This window comes from Vipera berus (assembly GCF_964194415.1).
Source record: "Vipera berus genome assembly, chromosome: 1".
NCBI lineage: Eukaryota > Metazoa > Chordata > Lepidosauria > Squamata > Viperidae > Vipera > Vipera berus.
This window is the reverse complement of record NC_138202.1, coordinates 267,722,805-267,747,482: the sequence shown is the minus strand read 5'-3', so window position 1 is coordinate 267,747,482 and position 24,678 is coordinate 267,722,805. Positions and strand designations below refer to the sequence as shown.

Here is a 24,678-nt window from a genome sequence, read left to right as displayed (position 1 = left end):
TCCAAATTCTTATGGTCCGTCCGGACCTCGATTTGATGCCGCGCTCCCTCCAGATGATGCCTCCAGGCCTCAAACGCCGCTTTGATGGCCAGCAGCTCCTTCTCCCAGATTGTATAATTGCGCTCCGAAGGGTTCAGCTTTCGTGAATGGTACGCGCAAGGGAAGAGGGTACCGCTGGGCGTCATTGCCTGGAGTAACACCGCCCCAATGGCAATGTCGGAGGCGTCCGCCTCCACAACAAACGGCCGTTGCGGGTCAGGATGCTTCAAGATGGGCTCCTTCATGAAGGCTTCCTTCAAAGTCTGGAAAGCCTGTTGTTCTGGAGCGTTCCACTGGAACCGAGTCTTCTTCTGCAGGAGCCGGGTGAGGGGGGCTGTCAAGGCAGCAAACCCAGGGATGAAAGTTCGGTAATAGTTGGCGAACCCAAGAAGTCGCTGAACATCCTTCACGCGATGCGGGGGTTGCCAACTCTGCAAAGACTCAACCTTACTCGGCTCCATGGTGATGCCCTCAGGAGAAATGCGGTGACCCAGGAAATCGATGGTCACCCGGTAGAACTGGCACTTCTCCAACTTGGCAAACAGCCGATGTTCTCGGAGGCGCTGCAGGACCTGATGGAGATGCTGATGGTGCACCTCACGCGACGGGGAGTAGATCAGGATGTCATCCAAGTAGATCACGACAAACTGATCCAACAAATCCTGGAAAATGTCATTCATGAAATGCTGAAACACAGCGGGGGCGTTGGTCAGGCCAAACGGCATCACCGTATACTCAAAATGTCCATAGCGAGTACCAAACGCCGTCTTCCACTCATCACCCGGCCGAACCCTGACGAGGTTGTAAGCTCCACGCAGGTCCAGTTTCGTGAAAATCCTAGCCTCCCGGAGTCGGTCCAAGAGTTCGGGGATGAGGGGCAGCGGGTAACGATTGTGCACCGTGATGGCGTTGAGTTTCCTATAATCGCAGCAAAGCCGCAATTCGCCCGACTTCTTTTTGATGAAGAGCACGGGTGCAGACACTGGCGAGGACGAGGGCCGGATGAAACCGCGAGCCAAATTCTTCTCCAGAAAGTCCCGCAATGCAGCCAACTCGGGGTCCGACATGGAATACAAACGCCCCACTGGGAGAGGCGCATCAGGGACTAAATCAATGGGGCAGTCATAGGGCCTGTGCGGGGGTAATTGATCCGCCTCTGTCTCGCTGAACACATCAGCAAAGTCGGACAGTTCGGGAGGCAAGGAAACCCATGGGGAACCCTCCACCTGGCCGGCACAGATATGGCGGGAGTGGTCCACGCACTGCAAGCTTGGGAAGGTGACCAAGTTCTGTGACCAATAGATCTGTGGGTCATGCGCCCGGAGCCACGCCAGTCCCAAGACCACGGGGAAGTGCAGATCTGAGGTGATATAGAACTGGATGGCCTCCACATGGGAACTGATGGCCATACATAATGGTTGCGTGGCGGCCATAATTGGCCCAGACAGGAGCACTCGACCATCGATAGTCTCCACTAACATGGGCGGATCCACCGGGCACTGGGGAACAGCCCATTTGGCCACAAATGCTGAGTCCATAAAATTTGTGGTGGTCCCAGAGTCAATTAAGGCATGGACTGGAATCCCCTCTGGCTTGCCAGGAAGGATCAGACGTGCCTCCAAAATCAGATGCCGTGGAGGTCCACAGGCAGCATCGGAAAGACGTCGCTCAGTGTTGTTGTGGGACGCCCAATCTATCACACCATCTAGATCGGGCTCGGGGCGTTTCCCGACAGAAAAGTAGGGGACTTTTTTGGGGCAGACTCGGTCACTGATGCCCGCTGTCGCTTCTTTGGGCAAAAAGCAGCCAAATGCCCAGGGTCCCCACAGTAAAAACACAACCGCCCCCAATCGTCGTCTGTTCATTTCAGTCACCGATAGACGAGACCTGGCGGCACCCAGCTCCATTGGCTCCTCCCTTTGAACTGGGGGCTCAAGCACAACAGGGGCTGCAGGGGTCTGTGGGGTGGCCTGGCGACTCCTTCGCTGCTGCAACCGAGCATCGATCCGCAGGCAGAGATGGATCAGCCCATTCAGGTCTGAGGGAATATCCACACGGGCCAGCTCATCCAACATCTCCTCCAACAATCCATCCTGGAAGGCATCCACAAGCGCAGCCTCATTCCAGGCGGAATCCTGGCTAAGCAGCCGAAAATCGCTGATATAGCCCTGTAGGGGGCGTTGACCCTGCCTCAGAGCTTTCAGGCGTTGAGTAGCAGTCTGCGTCTTAATAGGGTCCTCATACATCAGACGCATATGATCACAAAACCCCACAAAGTTGCCCAACAATGGGCTAGGTTGAGCCAGCAGAGGCGTGCCCCAACGAGCTGCATCACCCGAAAGAAGGCTTAACACAAACCCCACCTTATCCCGGTCAGTGGGGAAATCAGCTGCTCTCACGCTGATAAAGAGCTGGCATTGTCCCAGGAAAGCAGGAAACAGTTCTGGATTGCCAGTAAATTTATCCGGCATTGCAACTTGGCATTTTCTCCTGGGTGGGGGTGATGGTGGGGGTGCAGCATGAACCTGAGCTTGCAGTTGAGCCACCTGAGCTGCCAGCAAAGTGAGTTGCTGGGTGAGCTGGGCATTCTCAGCACGTAGCTGCTCCATAATATTAGTAAGGGGTGGGAGGCTGAAGGCAAACTGTTCTGTACCAGCCTGCTACCGGCCCTGCAGAAAAGGCAGGGACAACCCCTTTACAAACGGCAAGAGGCTGGGATGACGCCTGCCAAATTTATAGCTACAAAAACAAACGACACGAACCAAGAAACAGGAGCTTTAAGAAACACGAACTATCCAAGCGGTTGCCTTCAGCAAACCAGCCCTCCCCACACATTCCCCTTATATAGAGTTCAGGGCGTGGCTTCTCTCTGCCTCCTTCTGAGAAGCCCCATTGCCTTCCTCTGTTTACTCCTAATTGACTGCCTCCTGCGTCGGGCGTCCTTGAACAGGGCCAGCTGTGGGTCATCTTCATCCACGCTGTCAGGCTCACACAGCTGGGTCTCCGTGGTGACCAAGTGGGAGGGGCCTGGCTGAGGGCTCTCATCAGCAAGATCTTCAACCCCCTCAGCAAGGTCTTCAACACCCCCCCCTCCTCCTCTGAGTCGTCCGATCCAACTGCCGAACCCACAGGCTGACCCTGAATCACAACACAGGGGTCATCAAAAGAAATTGAGAAGATGGGATGCAGAAATCTCTGCCTTCCTAGGTTGTCCACACCTAACTTCAGAGATTCTGAGCCTAAGGTATTTAAAGAGATAGCATCAACATTCACAGGTAATGGAAGGATGTGCTTACCTAAAAATCTGTATAATGTAACCATATCTAACTGGAAATGATGAATAAGCCCATGTATATTAAAGAGGTGGCACAACAAGGTTACCAGGCTGTTTCCTGAAAGAACAACAAAAAAAAAAACACATATCAGTTACTTGCATTTGGTACTATACCATAAAGTAGATAGAATGCAGGTTCTGTAACTCTGGAAATCTTCCTGGTAGTTTTTGATTACCTAAACAAGTAGAGGCCTAAGTTGATTGGGACAAGACAAATTCCTAGCTAGCATGGCAGTTAAAGGCATTTCCAGAACATCTGGAGGGCTTGCAACTATGTCAAGATAGTATTATTTTAATTTTATTTTACTAGGGATGTTTTAATCCTTCTACCCACTTTCTAGTAGTACTAGGCCAAAAGGTCTGCAACCCGCGGCTCCGGAGCTCCCAGTCCTCTGCCGTGTGCAGTCCAAAAAAAAAAAGTGGGACTAAACAAGTTTAACCAATCAGTTCAAATATGCAGGGTAGGTGCATATCTCGCCTTGGCTCCACTCTTCAGTCAAACCCTGTTCTGCGCATGCGTGCATGTACGCGCATGCACACACATTTTTTGCGGCTCCCAGTTTTTCCTTTTCTGAGGGAACCGGTTCCGAGTGGCTCTTTCACTGTTTCAGGTTGCTGACCCCTGTACTAGGCCATCTTCAGATATGAAATAAGGGTATTTCTTATATTTGCCACGCAGACAGATGAATATAGGTAGTCCTCAATTTACAATCGCAATCAGGACCAAATTTCTGTGGTTAAACAAGGTGGGTATTAACTGAGTTGCTTCTGATGTTGCAACCTTTTTTGCTATGTTGTTAAGAGAATCACTGGAGTGAATCTGGGTCCCTGCCCCATTGACTTTGCTTGTTGGAAGCTGGCGGGGAAGGTCGTAAATGGTGATTACATGAAATCGGGACCCAGTGACTCTCATAAATACATGCTGGTTGCCAAGTGACCAAATTAAGATCACGTGACTGGGGATGCTGCGATGGTCATAAAGGTGAGGACTGGTCATAAGCCCAAATTTTGATCACTTGACTGTGGGGATGCTGTGGTGGTCCTAAGTGTGGGGACCAGTACTAAATCACTTTTTCAATGCCATTATAACATTAAACAGTTCACTAAAGGAATGGTTGTAAGTCAAGAATGACCTGTATATTGGAAGAACATGTCCAGGAGTTTTCAGTGATGTCCAAATATCCTATTCTTTTCACACTTACTCTTTGCTGAAGACTGCCTATACTTCATGGACTTTCCAAGTATTGGCAGAAGATTCTGGGTATGCATTAAGATTAATTTTTTGCTCTCAAGAAACAACAGACTGACTAAGCCCATGGTGCTATTCAGGCACTGTTCACTGTACCGGCTACAATCAGCAAGCTATCTTTTGTGCAATATATCTGTTATTATTGCATTTCTCCTTAAGAGGAAAAGACAGTAGGGTGCATTTTGAATGAAAGCCAGAATTCACACCAAAGGCTGAGCTGCAAAAAAGAATCTTGTACCATTATGGGCAGTGCAATGCATTTTGAAAGTTAAAAAACAACAACAACCTTCATCTAGGATACTTTGAGCAAAAGTAAGTCTTGCCGGCCACATGACCACGGAGACGTCCTCGGACAAGCGCTGGCTCTTCGGCTTTGAAACGGAGATGAGTACCGGCCCCTAGAGTTGGAAACGACTAGCACACATGTGCGGGGGAACCTTGACCTTGACCTTGAAGGGATAATTGTCACCCTGAATTTTACAGGACTTTTTTTTTTGGCAGGGCTGGGGACATGTACCACTGAAGAAGTCTGGGGGAAAAATTCTGGCCCCAGTCTTCCTCCTGACATCATAGTCTAAGGCTGACTCTAACCGGGTAATTTTAAAGTTATATCTACAGTTACACAAATTACTAAGAAAGCAGTTGTTGGATTTTGTTTGTTTTGCTTTAAAAATAACAAGGACTATCAGTAGCAGCAAGATAGGACAGTTGTTTTAGCAGCATCTGGGTGATAAAGGAGTGAGGTCTGGCATATACTGAACCAGGAAGGGAGAAGACTAAAAGTGTCAATGAGAACAAGAAGCAACATGCACGTGCTGTGAACTTGCACAAATCTCTACAGACTTTTGATATCTTGTGGACAATTTCTTTCCTTTCCTTTTCCTTTTATTTCTTTTTTGTCCACAGTTACAGAGTTGGTACCTTTGAACCAACAATAGCCAAGATGTTTCTCTAAAGGCACCATTCTTCATAAAGTAGATTCCAGCATAGGATATGACAATCGCAGCTGTAAAAAGGCATTTTTGTAACTTTCTATCCTGTTCATTTAAGCTTCAAGTTGTGTAAGAAGACAAGTTTCAACAAAACAAGCTTTAAGGTTGAAGGAACAACTTTTGAGTTCAATCAGTGAAAACATGAAACATCACTATTGGACATACATTTAATGAAATAGCATTTTGTGCTGTTTCTTTGTATCTTACCATTTGTCAAGCGGTCGAACAGGAAAATGTCAAAATCCCACATTCCCACCTTGGATAACATATGCTGGAAACAGAAAGATAAAATGCAGAATAATTGTATGTTCCAACTTAAATGTAAAGCGCTTTCTATTAAAATGAGCAGAATCCTTAAAATAGAATGCAACAATTGCACAAAGAAAGTCTCATCTAGAATTAGAGCTATCCTGGAAATCAAATCAAGTTTTATACTTGCAATAAAGGTGATTTATCCCAGTTTAAGTATTTAAATATGGCAGCTGCACAGCATGAAATTACATAGGAGTTTCATTCCCCTACCCGCCCCGAATCTGCATAGACAGAGGAATGTGATCATGTTATGACATCACGTAAGAACCGAAGCAATTTCCCCTTTTATGTCTTCATTTGGCAATGTCTTGCCATTAAAAGTCCCAACTTTTCTGAAAGCTTTACACATTTTATTTAGGGAGATTCTGGGGCATAAAACAGAGATCACATAGGACGATAACCATTGAGATGCCTAATCCCTTATTTAAGAATGAATAATGTAAATTTTAGTTAATGCCTGAGCTAACTTAAAATGCCTACATTTGTGTGATGGAGACAACAATCCACAAATGTTTGAAAAAGGGGGAACTGGGGAAGGAAATCTGGCATAAAAATAAAACAGGATTTTACACATTGAGCTGAGTTATAAAATGGGTTGCAGAAAGTCCTCAACTTATGACTACATTTGGGACCAGAATCTCCATGGCTAAGTAAGGTGGCTGTTAAATGAGTTGCACCCAATTTCACAAGTTTTTTTTGCCATAGTTGTTAAGCGAATCACTATAGTTGTTAAGTAAATCGTGGTCATTAAGCAAATCTGGCCTCTCCCATTGACCTTGCTTGTCAAAAGCTGGCCGGGAAGGTTGCAAATGGTGATCACGTGACCCCTGGACACTGCAAACATAGTAAATGCAGGTTGGTTGCTGAGTGCCTGAATTCTGATCATATGACTATGAGGATGCTGCAGTGCTTATAAGTGCAAGGACCGATTGCAATTCACTTTTTTCTAATGCCATTGTAAATGTCAAACGGTCGCTAACTATTGCTTGTAAGTTGAGGACTAGATTTATTTGGTTTGGTTTAGCATCAGCCATTCTGATTTGTAAATCATGGTTTATACTCAAGTTCTGTTACTTAATCAAAATATATGTAATTATCAGTATGCCATATCACTCGAACCTCTGGCTGGTTTATAATAGCTATTAAAGAGACAGTTCAAAAGCCTGATCCCAAGAAGACATACATCAGCAACAATACATTATTTTCATGTTGCATTGTTATGAACCCTGACACTGTGGTCTCATCAACTAATTCCTGAATCTATCCTGGATTTACAGATAAGGTCATCTAGTATTAATGTCAGCAAGGGACTTGTTGTTGTTGTTAGTTGTGAAGTCGTGTCCGATCCACCGCAATCCCACGGACTGGAGAAGGAAATGGCAACCCATCTTTGCCATGAAAACCCCATGGACAGTACCAAAAGCATGGGACTACTAGGCATCAATATTTAAGAAGAAGAATAGAAGAGAGCTGGAAGGGACCTCAGAGGTCTTCTAGTCCAGCCCCCTGTTTAAGCAGGAGAACGTATACCATCTCACACAAGTGACTGTCTAGTCTCTTCTTAAAAATCTCCAGTGATGGAGCGCCCATGATTTCTGGAAGCAAGCTGTTCCACTGGTTAATTGTCCTGTCAGGAAGTTTCTCCTTAATTCCAGGTTGCTTCTAATTTCCAACCATTGTTTCTCATCCTTCCCTCTGGTGCTTTGGTGAATAACATGACCCCCTCTTCTTTGTGGCAGCCCTTCAAATACTGGAATACTGCTATTATGTCTCCCCTATTTCTTCTTTTCTTTAGACTACCGAAACCCAAGTCCCTCAGCCGTTCTTCGTATGTTTAGTCTCCAGGCCTTTGATCATCTTAGTTGCTCCTCTCTGAATTTTTTCCAACCTCTCAACATCTTTTTTGTGATATGATGACCAAAATTGGGTGCAGTATTCCAGGTCTGGTCTTATTAGGGTTTTACAAAGCAGTACTAATACTTTGTGTGATCTTGATTCTATGCCTCTGTTTATACAACCCAGGACTGTATTAGCTTTTTTGGTTGCTGCTGCACACTGCTGGCTCATAGTCAAGTGATTGTCCATTAGACTCCAAGGCCACTCTCACAGTTATGTTTTTGAGCCAGGTCTCACCCAATCTGTACTTGAACCTTTGATTTTTCCTGCCTAAATATAAAACTTTACTTTTCTCCACATTGACACTCATTTTGTTGGATAGGGCCCATTGTTCAAGTCTGTCAAGATCTTTTTGGATCATGAGTTTGTCTTCTGGAGTCTTGGCTACTCCTGTCAATTTGGCGTCATCTGTAAATTTGATGAATTCCCCTTCAATTCCCTCATCTAAGTCATTTATGAAGATATTGAAGAGTACTGGGCATAAGACAGAACCTTGTGGTACCCCACTGCTTACTGCTCTCTATGTGGATGTAGTGCCATTGAGGACTACTCGTTGAGTACGGTTTGCCAGACAGCTACAGATCCATCTGGTGGTGATGTTGTCTATTTCACCTTTTTCTAGCTTACCAAGTCTACTACTAGTTATAACTTTGTTTGCTTCTAGTTGTTCACAGATCTGTTTTCGATTATCTAGGATCTTTCTAGGTATTGATGTAAACTGATTGGTCTGTGGTTTCCTGGGTCTGTTTTTTTCCCTTTTTTGAAGATGGGAAGTACATCAGCTCTTTTCCAATCCTCATGTACTTCCCCAGAGCTCCAGGATTTATGAAAGATGTGGTGTAATGGTTCTGAGATAACACCTGCCAGCTCCTTCAGAACTCTGCGATGTAATCTGTCGGGTCCCAGTGACTTATACTCATCAAGGTTGGATAGGTGTTCTCTTACCATTTTCTTGCTTATTTTAATTTTTGTTTCTAGTTTGTCTTTGGCAGTGTTTTTTTTGTGTATGTTGGGCTATAGTTTCTTTTTGTGTGAAGACTGATGCAAAGTATGAGTTAAGCAGCTCTGCTTTCTCCCTGTTGCCTGTTATTTTCTTGCCAGCTTCTCTTTTTAGTGGACCTACAGTTTCCTTGACTTTTTTCTTCTTGTTAATATGTTGGAAGAAACTTTTTTCATTATCCTTGATTTCTGTTGCAAGTCTTTGTTCGTTCTGAGCCTTTGCTTTCCTGACTTCCTCTTTTCATGTTCTGGCTGTCTGTTGATAATCGGCCTTACTTATGTGACCCTCTTTCCATTTTTTGTATTTCTCCTTTTTGTCTTTCAGTTTGTCAGAGAGATCTTTGTGCAGCCATGCTGGTTTCTTCTTGAATTTCTTGTTTTTCTTTTTCAGTGGTATTGTGCTGGTCTGGGCTTTTATGATCACATTTTTCAGAGTTTCCCACGCTTCTTGAGTTGTTTTCCCCTTTAGGATTTTCATCCATGGAATCTTTTTTAGGTTCTCTCTGAGTTTGTTAAAGTAAATGTTACTGAAATGTTAAGTTCCATGATACAGGTAGTCCTCGATTTTTGACCTTGTAAGGCAATTAAGTGAGTTTTGCCCCATATTGTAACCTTTTTTGCCACAACTGTTAAAGGAATCACTGCAGTTGCTAAGTGAATCATGCAGTCGTTAAGCGAAACTGGCTTCCCCCATTGACTTTGCTTGTCGGAAGCCAGCTGGGAAGCTTACAAATGGTGATCACATGACCCAGGGACAGTGCAACTGTCATGAATACATGCCAGTCACCAAGCACCTGAATTTTGATCACGTGACCATAGGGATGCTGCAGAGGCTGTAAGTGTGAAAACCACTTATAAATCACTTTTTTCCAGTGCTGTTGTAACTTTGAACGGGCACTAAATGAATGCCTGTAAGACAAGAATTACCTGCATCTAAACCAGTTAAAATAGATAAAGGGGATTGACTGAAAGGTTTGAATTCATCCTGCAATAGTTTTACTTGGATATGGTGCTGCTAAAGATGAAAGCTACAATTCCATACCTATATATTAAGAGTTCAACAAGACAGACTTCTGAGTTGACATGCACAAGATCATTCTCTACAGTATTATTTTTTTCCTGTCAACTTCTTTAAGCTAGCTTGCCTTAGAAACAAACTTGCCTACATGGCAAACGGATGAAATTAATACAGCTTTATTCATCACAGCGGCCCGATTCAGATAATCAAATCCTAACTGTGACTTCTTGGCACACGACTCAGTTTTTGTAAGCTTAGGTCATGATTCTCTGTTCCCATTTTCATTCAAACATACCAGGAAGCTTGTCATCATTCCCAATTTGGTCTAATGATTAAGGCACCAGGATAGAAACTGGGGGACCATGAGCTCTAGGCGTGAAAGCTGGGTGTGTGACTTTGTGCCATTTAGTTTCTCTCGGTCCAGCCCACCTCACAGGGTTGTTGTTGGGAAAATAGGAGGAAGGAGTATTAGGTATGTTTGCTGCCTTGAGTTATTCATAAAAATAATAAAGACAGGACATCAATCAATCAATCAATCAAATTATGGTTAAATTAGGAATGAGAATCCAAATGCAGCTTGATTATAAGGACCGAACTTGAAAGAATAGATTGCTTTTTACCCTTGCTTGACCAAGGTAGTCTTCATCCAGTAAGTACAGCGAAGCTTGTGGGATGATTCCACGGAATAGCCTGGATGCATGGAAGTATTTCTGAAAACTTAATAGTCTCTTAACCTTTTTCTTTGTTCCAATTTCTCCTGAGTAAATGGTATCTATGGGAAAAAATGGGGACAGAAGATCTTCACTAAAGTAATGAACAACAACCCCACAAAAGCCAAACATTGGTTAGCTATTTTTAAAATTCCTGAATAATCTAATTATGCTCTTTGTCTATGGAAAGTCTCAGTCATCCAGGTCATGGTTGTCCCAAAGGTGCTTTTTCACGAGGCAACTGGACTTTTTTTCCTCTTTGAAGATGTTTTGCTTCTCATCCAAGAAGCTTCTTCAGCTCTTCCCCACCATCCAGTCAGAGCTGAAGAAACTTTTTGCATGGTCTTCAAAGAGAAAAAAGAAAGTCCAGTTGCCTCATGAAAAAGCACCTTTGGGATAATTATGCTCTTCTTTTCCCTAATTACAAAAAGTAAGATACTACCATCACATTCTGCTTTCCCAAAGAGAAAAGTGTGATAAATTGTCAAAACTAGGAAGAATCAAAATATTACTGGTCTGTTGTTTTCTACATCCTAAACCAGGACTGCCTGTAGGCTAAGGCTCATTAGGCACTGAGATAGGGGCATCAAATATTAGGGAGCATCAAAATTGAAAAGATTTCTGAAACATACACAAAAAAGTGAAAAGCGTTAATGGTGCACCCTGTGAGTCAGTGTGCTTGGTCAAGGATTTAATATAATTTCACAGAGTTGCTGACATATAATAAGGGGCAATGATGTATTTAAAATTATTTAGAATGTATATGATCCGAGGTTGAAAATCACAACTATAAATCTCCAAATGTCAAAGGAACAAGAAACAAAAGGACATCATTTTGAAATTCTTAGCAAACTCAGACAATGAGTCAAATCATAAGAGACGCCAGGATATGACTTTGCCTAGAGTGCCAAAATGTCTATAGCCAGCTTTGGCCTAAACAGATATAGGAGTAAAGAGAATTATTTAAATGTGTTAGAGTTGTCTGATCTGGATTGCCTGCTGGATGGCACAAAAATTAGAATTTCCTACACACATCCCTTTGCTTTCATCTGGTGGTCATCTGGATTTTTGCACCTGGTAGCCGTTAGTGCGTCTTCATATTTCAGTTAAGAAACAAAACATGATTACAATCTACAATATTTTATCCCTGCATTTAATGTCAAGGAAATTTTAGATGAACCTCTGTTCTACTGTTTCTTTGCTCTTACTGGCAGATCTATAGTGTTTGCTTTCTACATTGTAAATCTAAAAGATAAAAATCAACTTTATTTATCTTGCTAACATATCTCTGCACAGCTTCCTTAAAATGACTGTTATATTCTAAGAGCAAAACTTGTTCATTTTTAAAAATTCATCTTTGGACAGTAACATAGAGTACCTAACACAGAGATTTCAAATTAAACCTTATTGTGTCCCTTTTTAATATTTTCCACACTCTTTAGTAATACTTATCTAAGGCGTACCGATATTGAAGTATAAGGTAAAGGTAAAGGTAAAGTTTCCCTCGCACATGTGTGCTAGTCATTTCCAACTCTAGGGGCCGGTGCTCATCTCTGTTTCAAAGCCAAAGAGCCAGCGCTTGTCCGAGGACATCTCCATGGTCATGTGGCCGGCATGACTAGATGCCAAAGGTGCACGGAACGCTGTTACCTTCCCACCGTAGTGGTCCCTATTTTTCTACTTGCATTTTTACGTGCTTTTGAACTGCTAGGTTGGTCGAAGCTGGGATGAGTAACAGGCACTCACTCTGTTACGCGGCACTCAGGATTCGACCCGCCAAACTGCCGACCTTCTGATCGACAAGCTCAGCGTCCTAACCCACTGAGCCACCGCGTCCCTACATTAAAGTATAGCATTTCCCAAATTGTTGTTTGGGAGCAAATAACAGAAAAGAATGTTTTATTTCATAGAGAACATTAAAGTGGATAATCAATCTGACTTGATTACTCAATATCCAGATCCAGAGCTACACGTACAAAATACTAATAATACTAATACTAATACTACTACTACTACTAATAATAATAATAATAAGTTGGAAGGGTCATCTAGTCCAACCCCCTGCTAAGGTACTGCTAAAAGTACTGCCTACTTTTATTTCAGAACTGAGGCTTTAAAATGTTTTACAAGGTTCCCTAGGATATATTTGTTTTGAAATGTGATTTAATAACATTCTTAAATTAAATAAAGAAAAAGAAAACACATCTTCCCTTCAGTATTAAAACTAAACATTTTAGTTTTTCAAAATAAAGTTTACCTGGTTAATGCAAATGGAATTTTAAGGCTAAAACTTTGGATTTCCCAAGGGCTCCACTGATCGAACTTAATTTTTGCCTATTTAAAGTAAATGTTCACTTATTTAAAAACGTTTTGGCCACACATTCAGCTGCTGCCAGAATACCTTATATGTAGTCAAAGGGAAACAACCACCTTGGCTTTCAGGCTTCCAATTTATAAAAGCAAGTTACATGCACATGTGTTCTTAAACACCTACAGTGACAGGGAAAGGGAGAAAAAAGAAGCACCAATTCCAAGTGTTTTCTATAGAGGAAAAATGTCTAAGTACCAAAAGAAATAGTTAAGTTTATTGTTCACCTATTTTAGCAAAAACAATTCTTTACTGTGTTTGCAAACTAACATTGGGACATTACTTTGATGAATAACAATCGTTCAAAAAAATTGATATAATTTTTCTAATACAAGTGTCACTGTCTTCTTTCATTATTTGATTTGATATCAAAATTACTAGAATCAAGTCAACTAACACTTTTCCTCCTACTCTTCTTCCTAGATGTCCTAAATGCAAGAAAGGTAATTTCAGAGTGAAACTGGTTATCCAAGGAATTACAACTTTGTTTTTGTCTCCAATGTTTAGTCCAGCTCTAAAATTCCGCTGAAAATGAGGCAAGTAATAAAATCATTGATAGTTTAAAAACTGCTATTGATTTATTTATGATCATTGACAACAGAGTGGTGTGGTGGCCTGGTGGTGAAGACGGTCACTGGGATGGTTCAGAGTTCAATCCTAGGTAGTGGCAGATGTTTCTCTCCTACAGCGTAAAGAAAAAATATCTGTTGTGAACTCTGCATGGCATCAGGAAGGGCATCCAGCCAGTAAATGCTCAGCTTCTTCCAGTTGCCCCGACTCTACCCTGAATTAATGGATTACAAGGTTGTAAAAAGGGGAAATTTTAATTGACTTATTTATAATGAGCCATGGTGGCACATACTTCGGCTGCCTGCCAGCTGCCTGCAGTTCAACAGTTTGATTCTCATTGGCTCAAGGTTGACTCAGCCTTCCATCCTTCCAAGGTCGGTAAAATGAGGACCCAGATTGTTAGGGGCAATACACTGACTCTGAAACCACGTAGAGAGGGCTGTAAAGCACCGTGAAGCGGTATATAAATCTAAATGCTGTTGCTATTGCTATAAAATCTCTGCCCTGATCCCATTGAAAAAGTCTAGGTGTCTATAATGCCAATGGACCCCTGAAGAGGAATTAATCGCACATTATACAATGAAGAATCAATAGAAAAAAAAAGACAAAAAGTAGCATGATTGTATTGAGTGGTCTGCTTGAAGGTGAGCCATTGACTGAGGGCAATCTTGTCAGTGTGCAGCAATGCCTTGAGATGCCTAAACTGCATGTTAACAACACTATATGCCATACAAAATGCTGCAAACTTAGGTTTAATTTCATTACTGCACTCCATAAATTGGTGAACTTAACTGCATTAAATCCTAGCCAGTCCAGTCAATGATAAGAGATATTGGGGGTTCTAAGGTGGCAAATATCTGGAGGCCTCCCCCCCCCACCCGTTTGAAGGCCAAGGAGATATCCTGTAAGTAAAACTATATTATATACATTGAATTATAAAGATAATATTTAAACACATAAGGAATTTTATAAGATAAGCTCCTTCACCTAGATACTTTTGAAGTCATTTTTAAAAGGGTTAATACTTTATTGCTGATTGAGAAGGAAATAACCTTCCTTCTCTGTTCCTATTCCTCCTTAAGGCAAATGAACCTGTAATAATAGAATATATCCAGCTTTTTCATTTATCATCTTAATGGCTCTTTAACTTTGTTTTCTTTCTTCCTTATGGCAGTTGGAAAATATCCTCAGTGTTATCATCACAACACCCTTTTCCTTGGAACAGAAGGTCAGGTAACAAATTAAATAACCAATCTCATGGTTTAAAGTATGTGTTTCAGTTTTAGAAATAGTGGAAAGTAATTAAATCCTTGTGGAGATAATATTAAATAATATAAAGAGTTCCTAGACAAGAAAAACTATACTCCTGATCCAAGAACATACCTTAAGTGAATAAAATAACTGCAACAGGTGGGTATAATTTGTTCAAAATGCGTCAACAGATTGGTATGGCTTAATGAAATAAAATGAACATTCAAATTGATATTTGGTGATGAATTTAACGGTTTAAAATGCCAGTGGGAATTTGGAAAATTAGGAGTGTTTCTTCAAGCAGAATTCTATAGCTATATATACAGTACATATTTCATGCTATTTCATCTTGTCAGTACATTGTTGAATCCAAAACACTAGCAAAACCTTCCTCCCTCTCTCCTAGCCTCTCCCTTTCCAATATTTGTAGCCAATGTAAATTTTATACCAAACTGTATATCAGCACTCTAAACTGGCCTGGAAACCTACAGCCAGGCATGTCGGTGGTGTTAAAATCAGTGTCCATTTCTCTGCTGTAGAGAGTTTGTGCCAGTGACAGTCTGGACACTACATTCTGTACCAGTTGTAGATTCCAGGTTATTTTTTAAAAGAAACCACATGTGGAATTACAGTTGTTTAGTCAATTGGTGATAAAGGCTAGTACTGTCACTAGGACACTGCAGCCAAAGCCCCTTCCCCCACCCCCCCACCCCCCACCATAGCTTCCATCTGCTGATGAAGTAGCCATGAGTCTCCCAAATCATGGACCACGTTTAGGGGGTGTACAACCCCGTCAAGAGTAACTCCTGGGATTAATATTACTGAATCTTTCAGATGTATACAGTCAAACAGAAATTCCATCTTCATAGGGATAATGTGAATCTATGTCTCCCATGACTATCCAGTCCTTAACAGCCACCAAAAACGAGTTCAGGACGTCAACAGTTTCTCCAGCTGAACCTGCAATGGGTCATCACTGTATTCATTAAACTTCACCCCAACTCGTTAGGGGACATCTCCCAGCAGTTTCATGAGGATACATTAACTTAGGCAAATTAGGATTCATAATATTGGGAAGCTGGAATATGGTACTCATTATGACTTGGATAATGAGATGTAAAGAATGTATATTAAATTCACTGGTGACACAAAATTTGTATCTAGTACACTAGAACAGAGAAATAAAAATATGCATTTTTTTGCATTTAGAAAACAGGGACCAATGGCCAAATTAGGATATGGGATACCTATCTTTATAATAATACTTGTAAAAATAATGGATTGCAAATTGAAAATGGGTCTGCAAAAACATAAATTCAGACTTAAATTGCATCAACAGAAACACTGCATTTAAATATGAAGCATTTGTTCATATTTCCATTGATCAGACTCCCTCACCTCCCACCTTCAAGTACTGTGCTCGGTTGTTGCTGTTATATTTAAAAAAGAGACTGAAATAATTCAGAAAAAGGCAACAAGGATGATCAAAGAACTAGAAACTAAATCCTGTGATAAGTGATTCTATGAAATTGGAAATTTTAGTTTTGTTATTACCTACCTAAAATAAAAGTAAAGGTCTTTTTAAAAAAGTTATATTGATGGTGGAATATATTAACTAATTATGAATCATCAAGAGTGTGTTGACCTTTACCAATCACACAAACAGACCTTCTCCATGATGATTTGTCCTTTAACTCCCCAGTAATGGACCCATTATTGTCATTGCTGTAGAACAGGGGTCCCCAACCCCCATCTGTGGACCGGTACCGGGCCATGGCATGCCAGCAACCAGTCCGCACAAACAAGGAAAGCCCCATCCGCAGGATGCAGGTATCACACAAAACCACGCCCCTCCAGTCCGTGGAAAAACCTCTCTCCACGTAACTGGTCCCTGGTATCTAAAAGGTTGGGGACCTCTGCTGTAGGACTGTCTTCTTCTCATGTTTCTTGACCCTTTCCCATCATTATGGACTTCTCAAAAAAGCTGGATCTTTGTGTTAACATCTCAAAGTATATAATAATTTGAACCTAATCATTAATGCCTTGAATGAGAATTCTTGATAAAATTCGTCATATAATCCACTGTTTTCTTGACAAGAGGTATATTGATATTGTTTCTAAATGTTTGCTTTTGGTTGGCTTTGGCTTTTGATCCTTAATAACCAGTTTTTCAGTTAGGAACAATACATGAAAAGCATAGTCTATTTTCTATAAACTATGGTGTGAATCACTGATCCCATTTCAGCAATGCAGCATGGAATTTCCTCTTGTTCTTAATTAAGGCAATCAAGAAGTGTGTTCTATCAGTGATTGACAGGCAGTATGACATGATAATGAAAGCTAATTTTAATTACCACATAGGAGTTACCGAAAGGATCTGCTTCAATGACTCAACAAGCAACTTAGCCAATCAGAGAATTAAATTATCACTGCCTTAGCAGGAAAACCCTTTTTGAACCAGACTAGCTCCCAATAAAAGAAAAGTGAATGAAGTAAATGTTTGATACAGAGATATTTGAAATCGGAAATGTGCATTTCATAGCAAACAGGTAATGCACTCATATCATACTCTGAGAGAGGGTAAAAAGTGGTAAAGCTTTTCACACACTGAGGGTTGTTTTGAGTGGTTTATTTACATAAAAGATTAAAATTAGATTGTTGATTTCAGTAAGATTTTTTACCCCTAGTGTCATCACAACACATTTAACAGGACTAAAGGTTACTGAACAATCCTAATAAAAATATTAAATATATAACACCGCCCAGTTAATTAATTTGCTTATAAGCACTGATCTGCCGCCATTGTTTCATTTTATATTGTTTTATGTATTATTTCATTTGTTCTTATGTATCATGCAAACATGCATTAAAAATAGAAATCAGAGCTAAAAGTAGAAGTGCAAAGAATTTCTTTCCATGATGTCTTTTGCCTTATGGATTGCCTTTCCGCTTGGTCCATAAAGTGCTTGGAAATGATCTAACATTTTCCAGGATTTTTCCTAAGATACAGTGATTAGAGGAATCGTGAACATATGACACTATTATACAACTGAATGCCTTGATCTTTTGAAACATTTATACAAAGTCACACCCATACTGCCTGAAAAGTAGCTACTCAGTTAATTAAAAGTGCAAATTAACAGAAAAACAGCACTTTGCCCTATTCTGATAGCATACTCCTGAATTTTTATTTAAAGATGCATTGCAGAAAGCAGATACGAGAAACTGGTGGGTAATAAACAATGCATTAGAAAACCTTTGAGAGCTATAGTTAAAAATGTATGTCCTATTTACATGGTGGGTTTTTTTTGGTGACCGTCAAATATTTTTTTCTTTTTAAACAATTGTTTTCTCTTTCTTTTAAATAGTGTTGTTATTAATAAGTCCCAGCAACTGTTCATGATAATTTTATATAATTTCACAGAAAACTCACATGCTTAAAATCCATTCTCGGGTCACGCTTCTTCCATTATTATTATTATTATTATTATTATTATTATTATTATTATTATTATTATTATTATTATTATTATTTATTATTTAATCCCATTTATATCCCGCCCTTCTCCGAAGACTTGGGGTGGCTTACAATTTAAAGCACAAATCAATGTGCTTAGCAATAGCCTTCATTCTATGTATATGCCTGCTTATTAGGGCTTTTGTCCCCCCCCCCGCAAGCGGCATTATTACAAAGTCAGCTTATTGCCCCCAACAATCTGGGTCCTCATTTTACCTACCTCGGAAGGATGGAAGGCTGAGTCAACCTTGAGCCTGGTGGGACTCGAACCTGTACTAATTGCAGGCAGCTGGTGTTACTTAAGGAGGCATTAGCCCACTGCTCCACCAAGGCTCTTTGTTTGCAGAGTTGCACATAACCACAATTTCATCAGTTTCCCCCTATTATTGATTCATTGACTATATTTTCACTCTGCCTTTTCTTGAGAAGCTGAAGGCAGCGTAGTTTGAGAGCAAGGGAAAGAACTAAAGTGCCCAGATTCACTTTGCTGAGGTGAGCAGTGTAGAAATACGGTAAATAAACTAGGAAGTCTTAAGTTGAATGGATTTGATGAGACCCTTAAATAGAGAGAGAGGCCCAAAGTTTAATGAACTAAAGGTAACATGCTCATACATAGGAAGCCAACAAGATTGGCCAGGATAGAAATATTTAGTGAATGGGATCGATGCAAATTAGTTGTAATTATATTTCCTTTTAAATATTTTTGCTATTCCTTAATTTCTGTTGGTATTTCTTGTTCCTTTTCTGTACTCTGTCTATCCTGAAAGAGAATAGCCTGATAACATTCATCCAAGCATTTTCCATTTAATAAATTCAGAGAGGGGGGGGGGGGAAGTTAAATATACTCTTTCTTTCCTGGAAGCACTTCAGCATGTGCTGTACTTACTGTTCAGAAGACGTAAGTCTATGAATGGATAGGAACCACGTCGCTCAGAAAGAACCCCTGTCTGACCTCTCAGGTGTGCATCTCCTGCAAAATACAGTTGGGCAAATATTAGAGATACTGTATTCCCCCTCCCCCCAGTAATTATTTAATCCCTGAACTATTATTTACGAGTGAGATCAGTTCAGAATGTTCTACATAGAAAATAAAATTTCTAAAAGAAAAAAACAACCATGTATGTATGTTTGTATGTACGTATTTAACATAGTCTTATAATGCTAAGGAGAACCTCCAATGCCTTCAGTAGTACTACATACATTACAACCAAACACAGAAAATAACATAAATTGGTTAAAAAAATGATAAGCCACTGGCCATGAATAATGGAAGAGTACAATACTGCATACAATAGAATAGAATGGAATGGAGTGGAACGGAACGGAATAATAACTTTATTGTCACTTTGAATGTACACTAATCGGCACACATTAAAATGAGATTTCATTGCATTCAGCTCTCAAAGGATCACCACCTCTGATATACACTACATAAATATAATATAAATAAATAAATACAGAATTATGCATGTACCCACATATATTATATGACACAGAAACAACAGTCTAGTTCTGGTTATGTATACATGTGAATGGTGAGAAAAACGAATCTTGCAAGTTTACCAGTCGGATGGCATAGGGAACAAAGCTATTCTAACAGGTTAGTCCTGTTAGAAATACTTCAAAACCTCCTCCCAGAGGGGAGCAACAGAAACATACCATGGAAGAAACATGAAACAGAAACAATACCAGGAAGCGGGCTTCCTATGATCTTCTCCACTATCCTTACCATTCTCTGTATGGATTTTCTATGCAAATAAAGGTATTTCAAAGTATGACAAAAATAATAAACAAACAAGGAATCCTTTTTCAACATCCAGGGGTTTTCCAGGGTAGACCGAATTGAGAATCTGGATTCTTTTTTTTTAACTTCTGGGATGGTTTCAAGAAATATGAGTCTTCCATTGATATCACGCCTTAACTTGCCAACTGCACAAAATCGGTTTGCTTTTTCCCATACTTGTTATACTTACTTAAGCCTCCCTCCCCTGGAAAAAAACAAAACAAAACCCAATGAACAGAGTTCTTGGTCTCTCCCACTTCAGTAATATTACCCCTTGGCCAGACTCTCTGTGGCTTCAAGGCAGGAAAGAAAGAAGAAGCGAAACCACCCCTAAAGTGTCTCAGTGATTTAAATCTGGATGATCCTTCTTATCTGGTGGAAAATACCATATACTGCACTATATACTAGGGCAGGGGTGTCAAACTCAATTTCATTGAGGGCCGCATCAGCATTGCGGTTGCCCTCAGAGGGCCGGGTGGGTATGGCCAGGGTGGGCATGGCCTACTGGGTGGGCATGGCCAGGTCTACATCGTTTGCATCAAGGGTGCCTATGGGGGCCTGGGCAGGAGTGGGACAGATCTGGCAGAAGGAGGGTCTCTGGGCTAGGGCCAAGGTAGTAGGGGCCATTCCCTCACTGTTTCCAGGATGGCTTCGCAGGCCACATGAAACCATTTCGCGGGCCAGATCTGGCCCCTGGGCCTTGTGTTTGACATGTCTGTACTAGGGATTATGGGAATTGAAACAAGACAGTTGTTATGAGCTAGGCAGCACTTTCTTTTTTGTCTTTAGTCTACTTTATTAGGTAGCTGTCAGGGAGGGTGAAGTGCATGGTTGACAGCTTCCCATGTCTGGAACATCAGCCTCAGACAAACTTAATATAAAATACAACATTAAAATTTCTGTGTTGCTTGGCTACCACTCAGCTGTCAGAGATGAAATGCTATTAGATCCAGAGCAGGAGAATGGGCTTGTAATATTATTTCTTTCCTTTCCCCATCTTTTCTCCCTTTCAAGACATTCTAATTGCCAGACCTCCAGTGTCCACCACCACACCATCACCTCCTCTCCTGTCTGCTCCAGAAAAGGCTGCTTCTAGAACACTGAAGGTTACTGAGCTGGAGCTGTATGCCGTCTACAGGACAAACTTGTTTTTGAGGGGTCCTAAGGGGTCACCTCTCTAAGCTTGTGGTGATGGTGATGATATAATAATAATAATAATAATAATAATAATAATAATAATAATAATAATAATAATAATAATAATAATAATGATGATGATGATGATGATGATGATGATGATGATGATGGAAGGGACCAAAGAGATCATCTAGTCCAACCTATATACCATTTCAGACAAATGGCTGTCCAGTCTGCCTAGTTTGGTCAATGAAATGTTTGCAAGAAAAAAACCAAACTAAGAGAGCACCAAGGACCCCTCATTTCAACCCTGAACTACAAATTTTCCCCATTATTGAGACTTGCTTTTGTTGAAAGAGGGTTGAGCTAGCTTATTCTGTTGGTGCCTTTGTGGCACAAGGGGGCAAAAGGTGTACCTGCTAGGAATTTGAACTCCCTGATATAGTTCAACCTTAGGAAACATTTTTAAGATTCCTTTTGAGGGAACCAGCTCAAATACATTTAAAGTGGAAATTAAATATGTTCTAATGGGCAGGATTGGAACCAATTTTTTTAGCCTTTATAGCTGTGAAAATGTGCTTAAGTATGCCAATTCTTTCTAAAACACTGAAAATGAGTGAATTTGAAGAAGCTTGGTAAAAATCCAGACAGTTGGATGTTAGTACTCACGTATATTATGTAACTTTTTGTCCCAAGGGTTGATTACCAGAAGAAAAATAAAGGATGCATATTAATGTATGGAATTTAAGCTTTTGTGGATTAGATACTTCGCATGGAGTGGGGTGGTTGTTTTGATTTAGTGCAGAGAACATGCAGATATAACTAAATTGCTCACTTAGCAGCAAATAATGCAATGGGGTTTCTATGGCAACTTTGTAGCCGGGGGGGGGGGCGGGCTTGGTTAAATGTTTCTAAAACATTACATTATTGTAATGCATTAATTATGTAATTAATACATAACTGCCAACTCTCCCTCCACCTTATAAAATGTTCATGTATCAATATGGAGACTGAAAGAAAAAAAAATGTGATTTATCACTGACATTTTGAGGAAAAGCTCCAGACCCAGTAGCAGTTCCCTGCCAAAAATCTTCTCTCAGCTGCCGTCTGCCCCCTTTCATTTTGGCAACTCTCTGGTGCCAGACTTCGATCTTCTCAGTTGCATCAAGGAACTTGTTCTTTTCCCCTTCTCAAGGCACTCCACATACATTTTAGCAGTTGAAATGTCACAGATAGTAATGAAAACAACTTATCAGCAGCATGCCATTTTGCCTGCTCAAGCTTTTGCTAGATTAAACCATTGGCCTCATAGCCATCTTTTTATTTTTTTGCTGTCAGCACAACTAACCCAGATGTCTGCTTCTATTTCTCAACAAGACATAAAAAGCTGGAGTTGATAAATATTGGGTTCAGTAAGGAATGTTATGCTATGAATGTAGAAGACATAACCTTGAAAGAAGTAGAGATAAAAGAGGTCAATTACAAATCTGAATTAAGAAAGTTAAAAAAAAGAAGAAGAAAACGTTACTTTAGGCCGTGATCTGTCAGAAAATAATTCAGGAAAATAAAATCTCTATCAGAAAGGGAACAGAACTTTGGCCCTTGAAGAGATTAAGCAAATGCTGAGTTCTAAGCAAATGGCTTTTCTTCCCAAACATATCTGTACAAAAGGATTTAAATTCAATGTCCCTCTGACTAAACTGCTCTATATACATAACACATACAATCCTATCGGGCTGAATGAAGTGGACTGCATCACTCTAGGATGTAAATTGAAGAATTTCCCTCTTTAGACAGTAAAGTCTTAACCATCAAAAAACATGGAAGGGCAACAGCTGATGTGTGAAGATATTTTTCTTCTACATAACGATCTTTACCTGTACCACAATACAAAGAAGCGATTATATTATCTGAAGCACAAATCTACCTATGCTGAATATAGTATTGTACTGTATGTGGTGCTATACTAGATTATGCTATTCCAAAACAAATAGAATATGAAAGTTTTGGATGCACTCCTGCATTTTAAAAAAGGCATTAGAGACTTGTACAGCACGAAGACAGCTGCTTTTCACTTTCACGTACCTGCCAGGTGTTACTGGTTTTCATTCATATAATGAAGCACGATATAAGAAGAGGAGGACAGCAGCTTCCAGAAACACTTACAAAGCATCTTAGCCCAAAGTTATGGTCTGAACATGGAGGTAGCTGATTAAGAAGTGAATCCTGTTCCAATAATGCATTATCATATTCAGCAAGATAGAATCAAACCATGTCACTCAGGCAACCATGTCCTCCTTAGGTCTCTAAAATTACTAAAAATTATTAAAAATACCTTTCAAAAATGTGGAAAAAAATTAAAAGCAATTCTACTTGTAAGAAATGTATGCCATTTTTACTGGGTGTGAGGATTTTCTGAGTCACATAATGTAGCATATATTATGCGCTGTGATTGTGTAGTTAAGGCAATCTGCATGACCTCTTATTAAAGATAAATTTGATGGTTTTCCTGGGGCGGGGTGGAAGCAATTTCATTTGTCCAAATACATCTCTTGCCAGAATTATGCCTGCACTTTAAAGGGCTTTTGTGATCATTGGTAATCTCTTCCCTTTGGGCTAATAGGATTTCCCCAGTTTAAATGTTAATTAGTGTGGGAGAAGAGAAATCAACTATGTCTATGAAAGATTATGGTCATATGCAATCTCGACAGAAGAGAATATTTGTAGGTCAGAGTTGAACTGAACTTTGTGCTCAGTGTGCTTGATAGTTTTCTTGCAAATGTTTCATTACCAAACTAGGTAACATCATGAGTGCACTGATATGTTATGATGTCATCAGTGTATATGACAATAATCTAGGTAAGGTAAAGGTAAAGGTTCCCCTGCACATGTGTGCTAGTTGTTTCCGACTCTAGGGGCCGGTGCTCATCTCCGTTTCAAAGCCGAAGAGCCAGCGCTTGTCCGAGGACGTCTCCGTGGTCATGTGGCCGGCATGACTAGACGCCAAAGGCTCACGGAACGCTGTTACCTTCCCACCGTAGTGGTCCCTATTTTTCTACTTGCATTTTTTACGTGCTTTCGAACTGCTAGGTTGGCAGAAGCTGGGACGAGTAACAGGTGCTCACTCTGCTACGCGGCACTCGGGATCCGACCCGCCAAACTGCCGACCTTCTGATCGACAAGCTCAGCGTCCTAACCCACTGAGCCACTGCGTCCCTTGACAATAATCTAAGAGCATGCTAACCTACATTTCTGAATTATGTGCTACTTTTCCTCGGTACAAAAGCCTTGCTTATTTCATTGATGTTCATGTGTGTGTAGGAAATACTCATGCTATACATGTTAACATAGACAGGAAGAGAAGAGGGAATAGTTAAAGATGAAACCTGATCAGGAAAGAAAAAATAAAATGGGAAAGAAATTCCAGCCATCCCAACTATAAAAAATGTTGACTGGAAGAGTGCATAGGAAAAAAGAAAAGCTGAAATTCAGTTATATAAGAA

General features: G+C 40.7%; 1 protein-coding gene across 2 annotated transcripts in view; it reads right to left on the bottom strand.

Moving 5' to 3' along the window:
• Positions 1–24,678, bottom strand: part of PDE7B (phosphodiesterase 7B) — a 155,961-nt gene that overhangs the window by 27,413 nt on the left and 103,870 nt on the right. For both annotated transcript variants that reach the window (XM_081327086.1, XM_081327087.1), the window contains 4 exons: positions 19,142–19,225; positions 10,460–10,611; positions 5,822–5,885; positions 3,336–3,431 (listed from right to left, as the gene is read on the bottom strand). In XM_081327086.1, the coding sequence (XP_081183212.1) occupies positions 3,336–3,431; positions 5,822–5,885; positions 10,460–10,611; positions 19,142–19,225 (396 nt within the window). The remainder of the gene's footprint in view (positions 1–3,335; positions 3,432–5,821; positions 5,886–10,459; positions 10,612–19,141; positions 19,226–24,678) is intronic.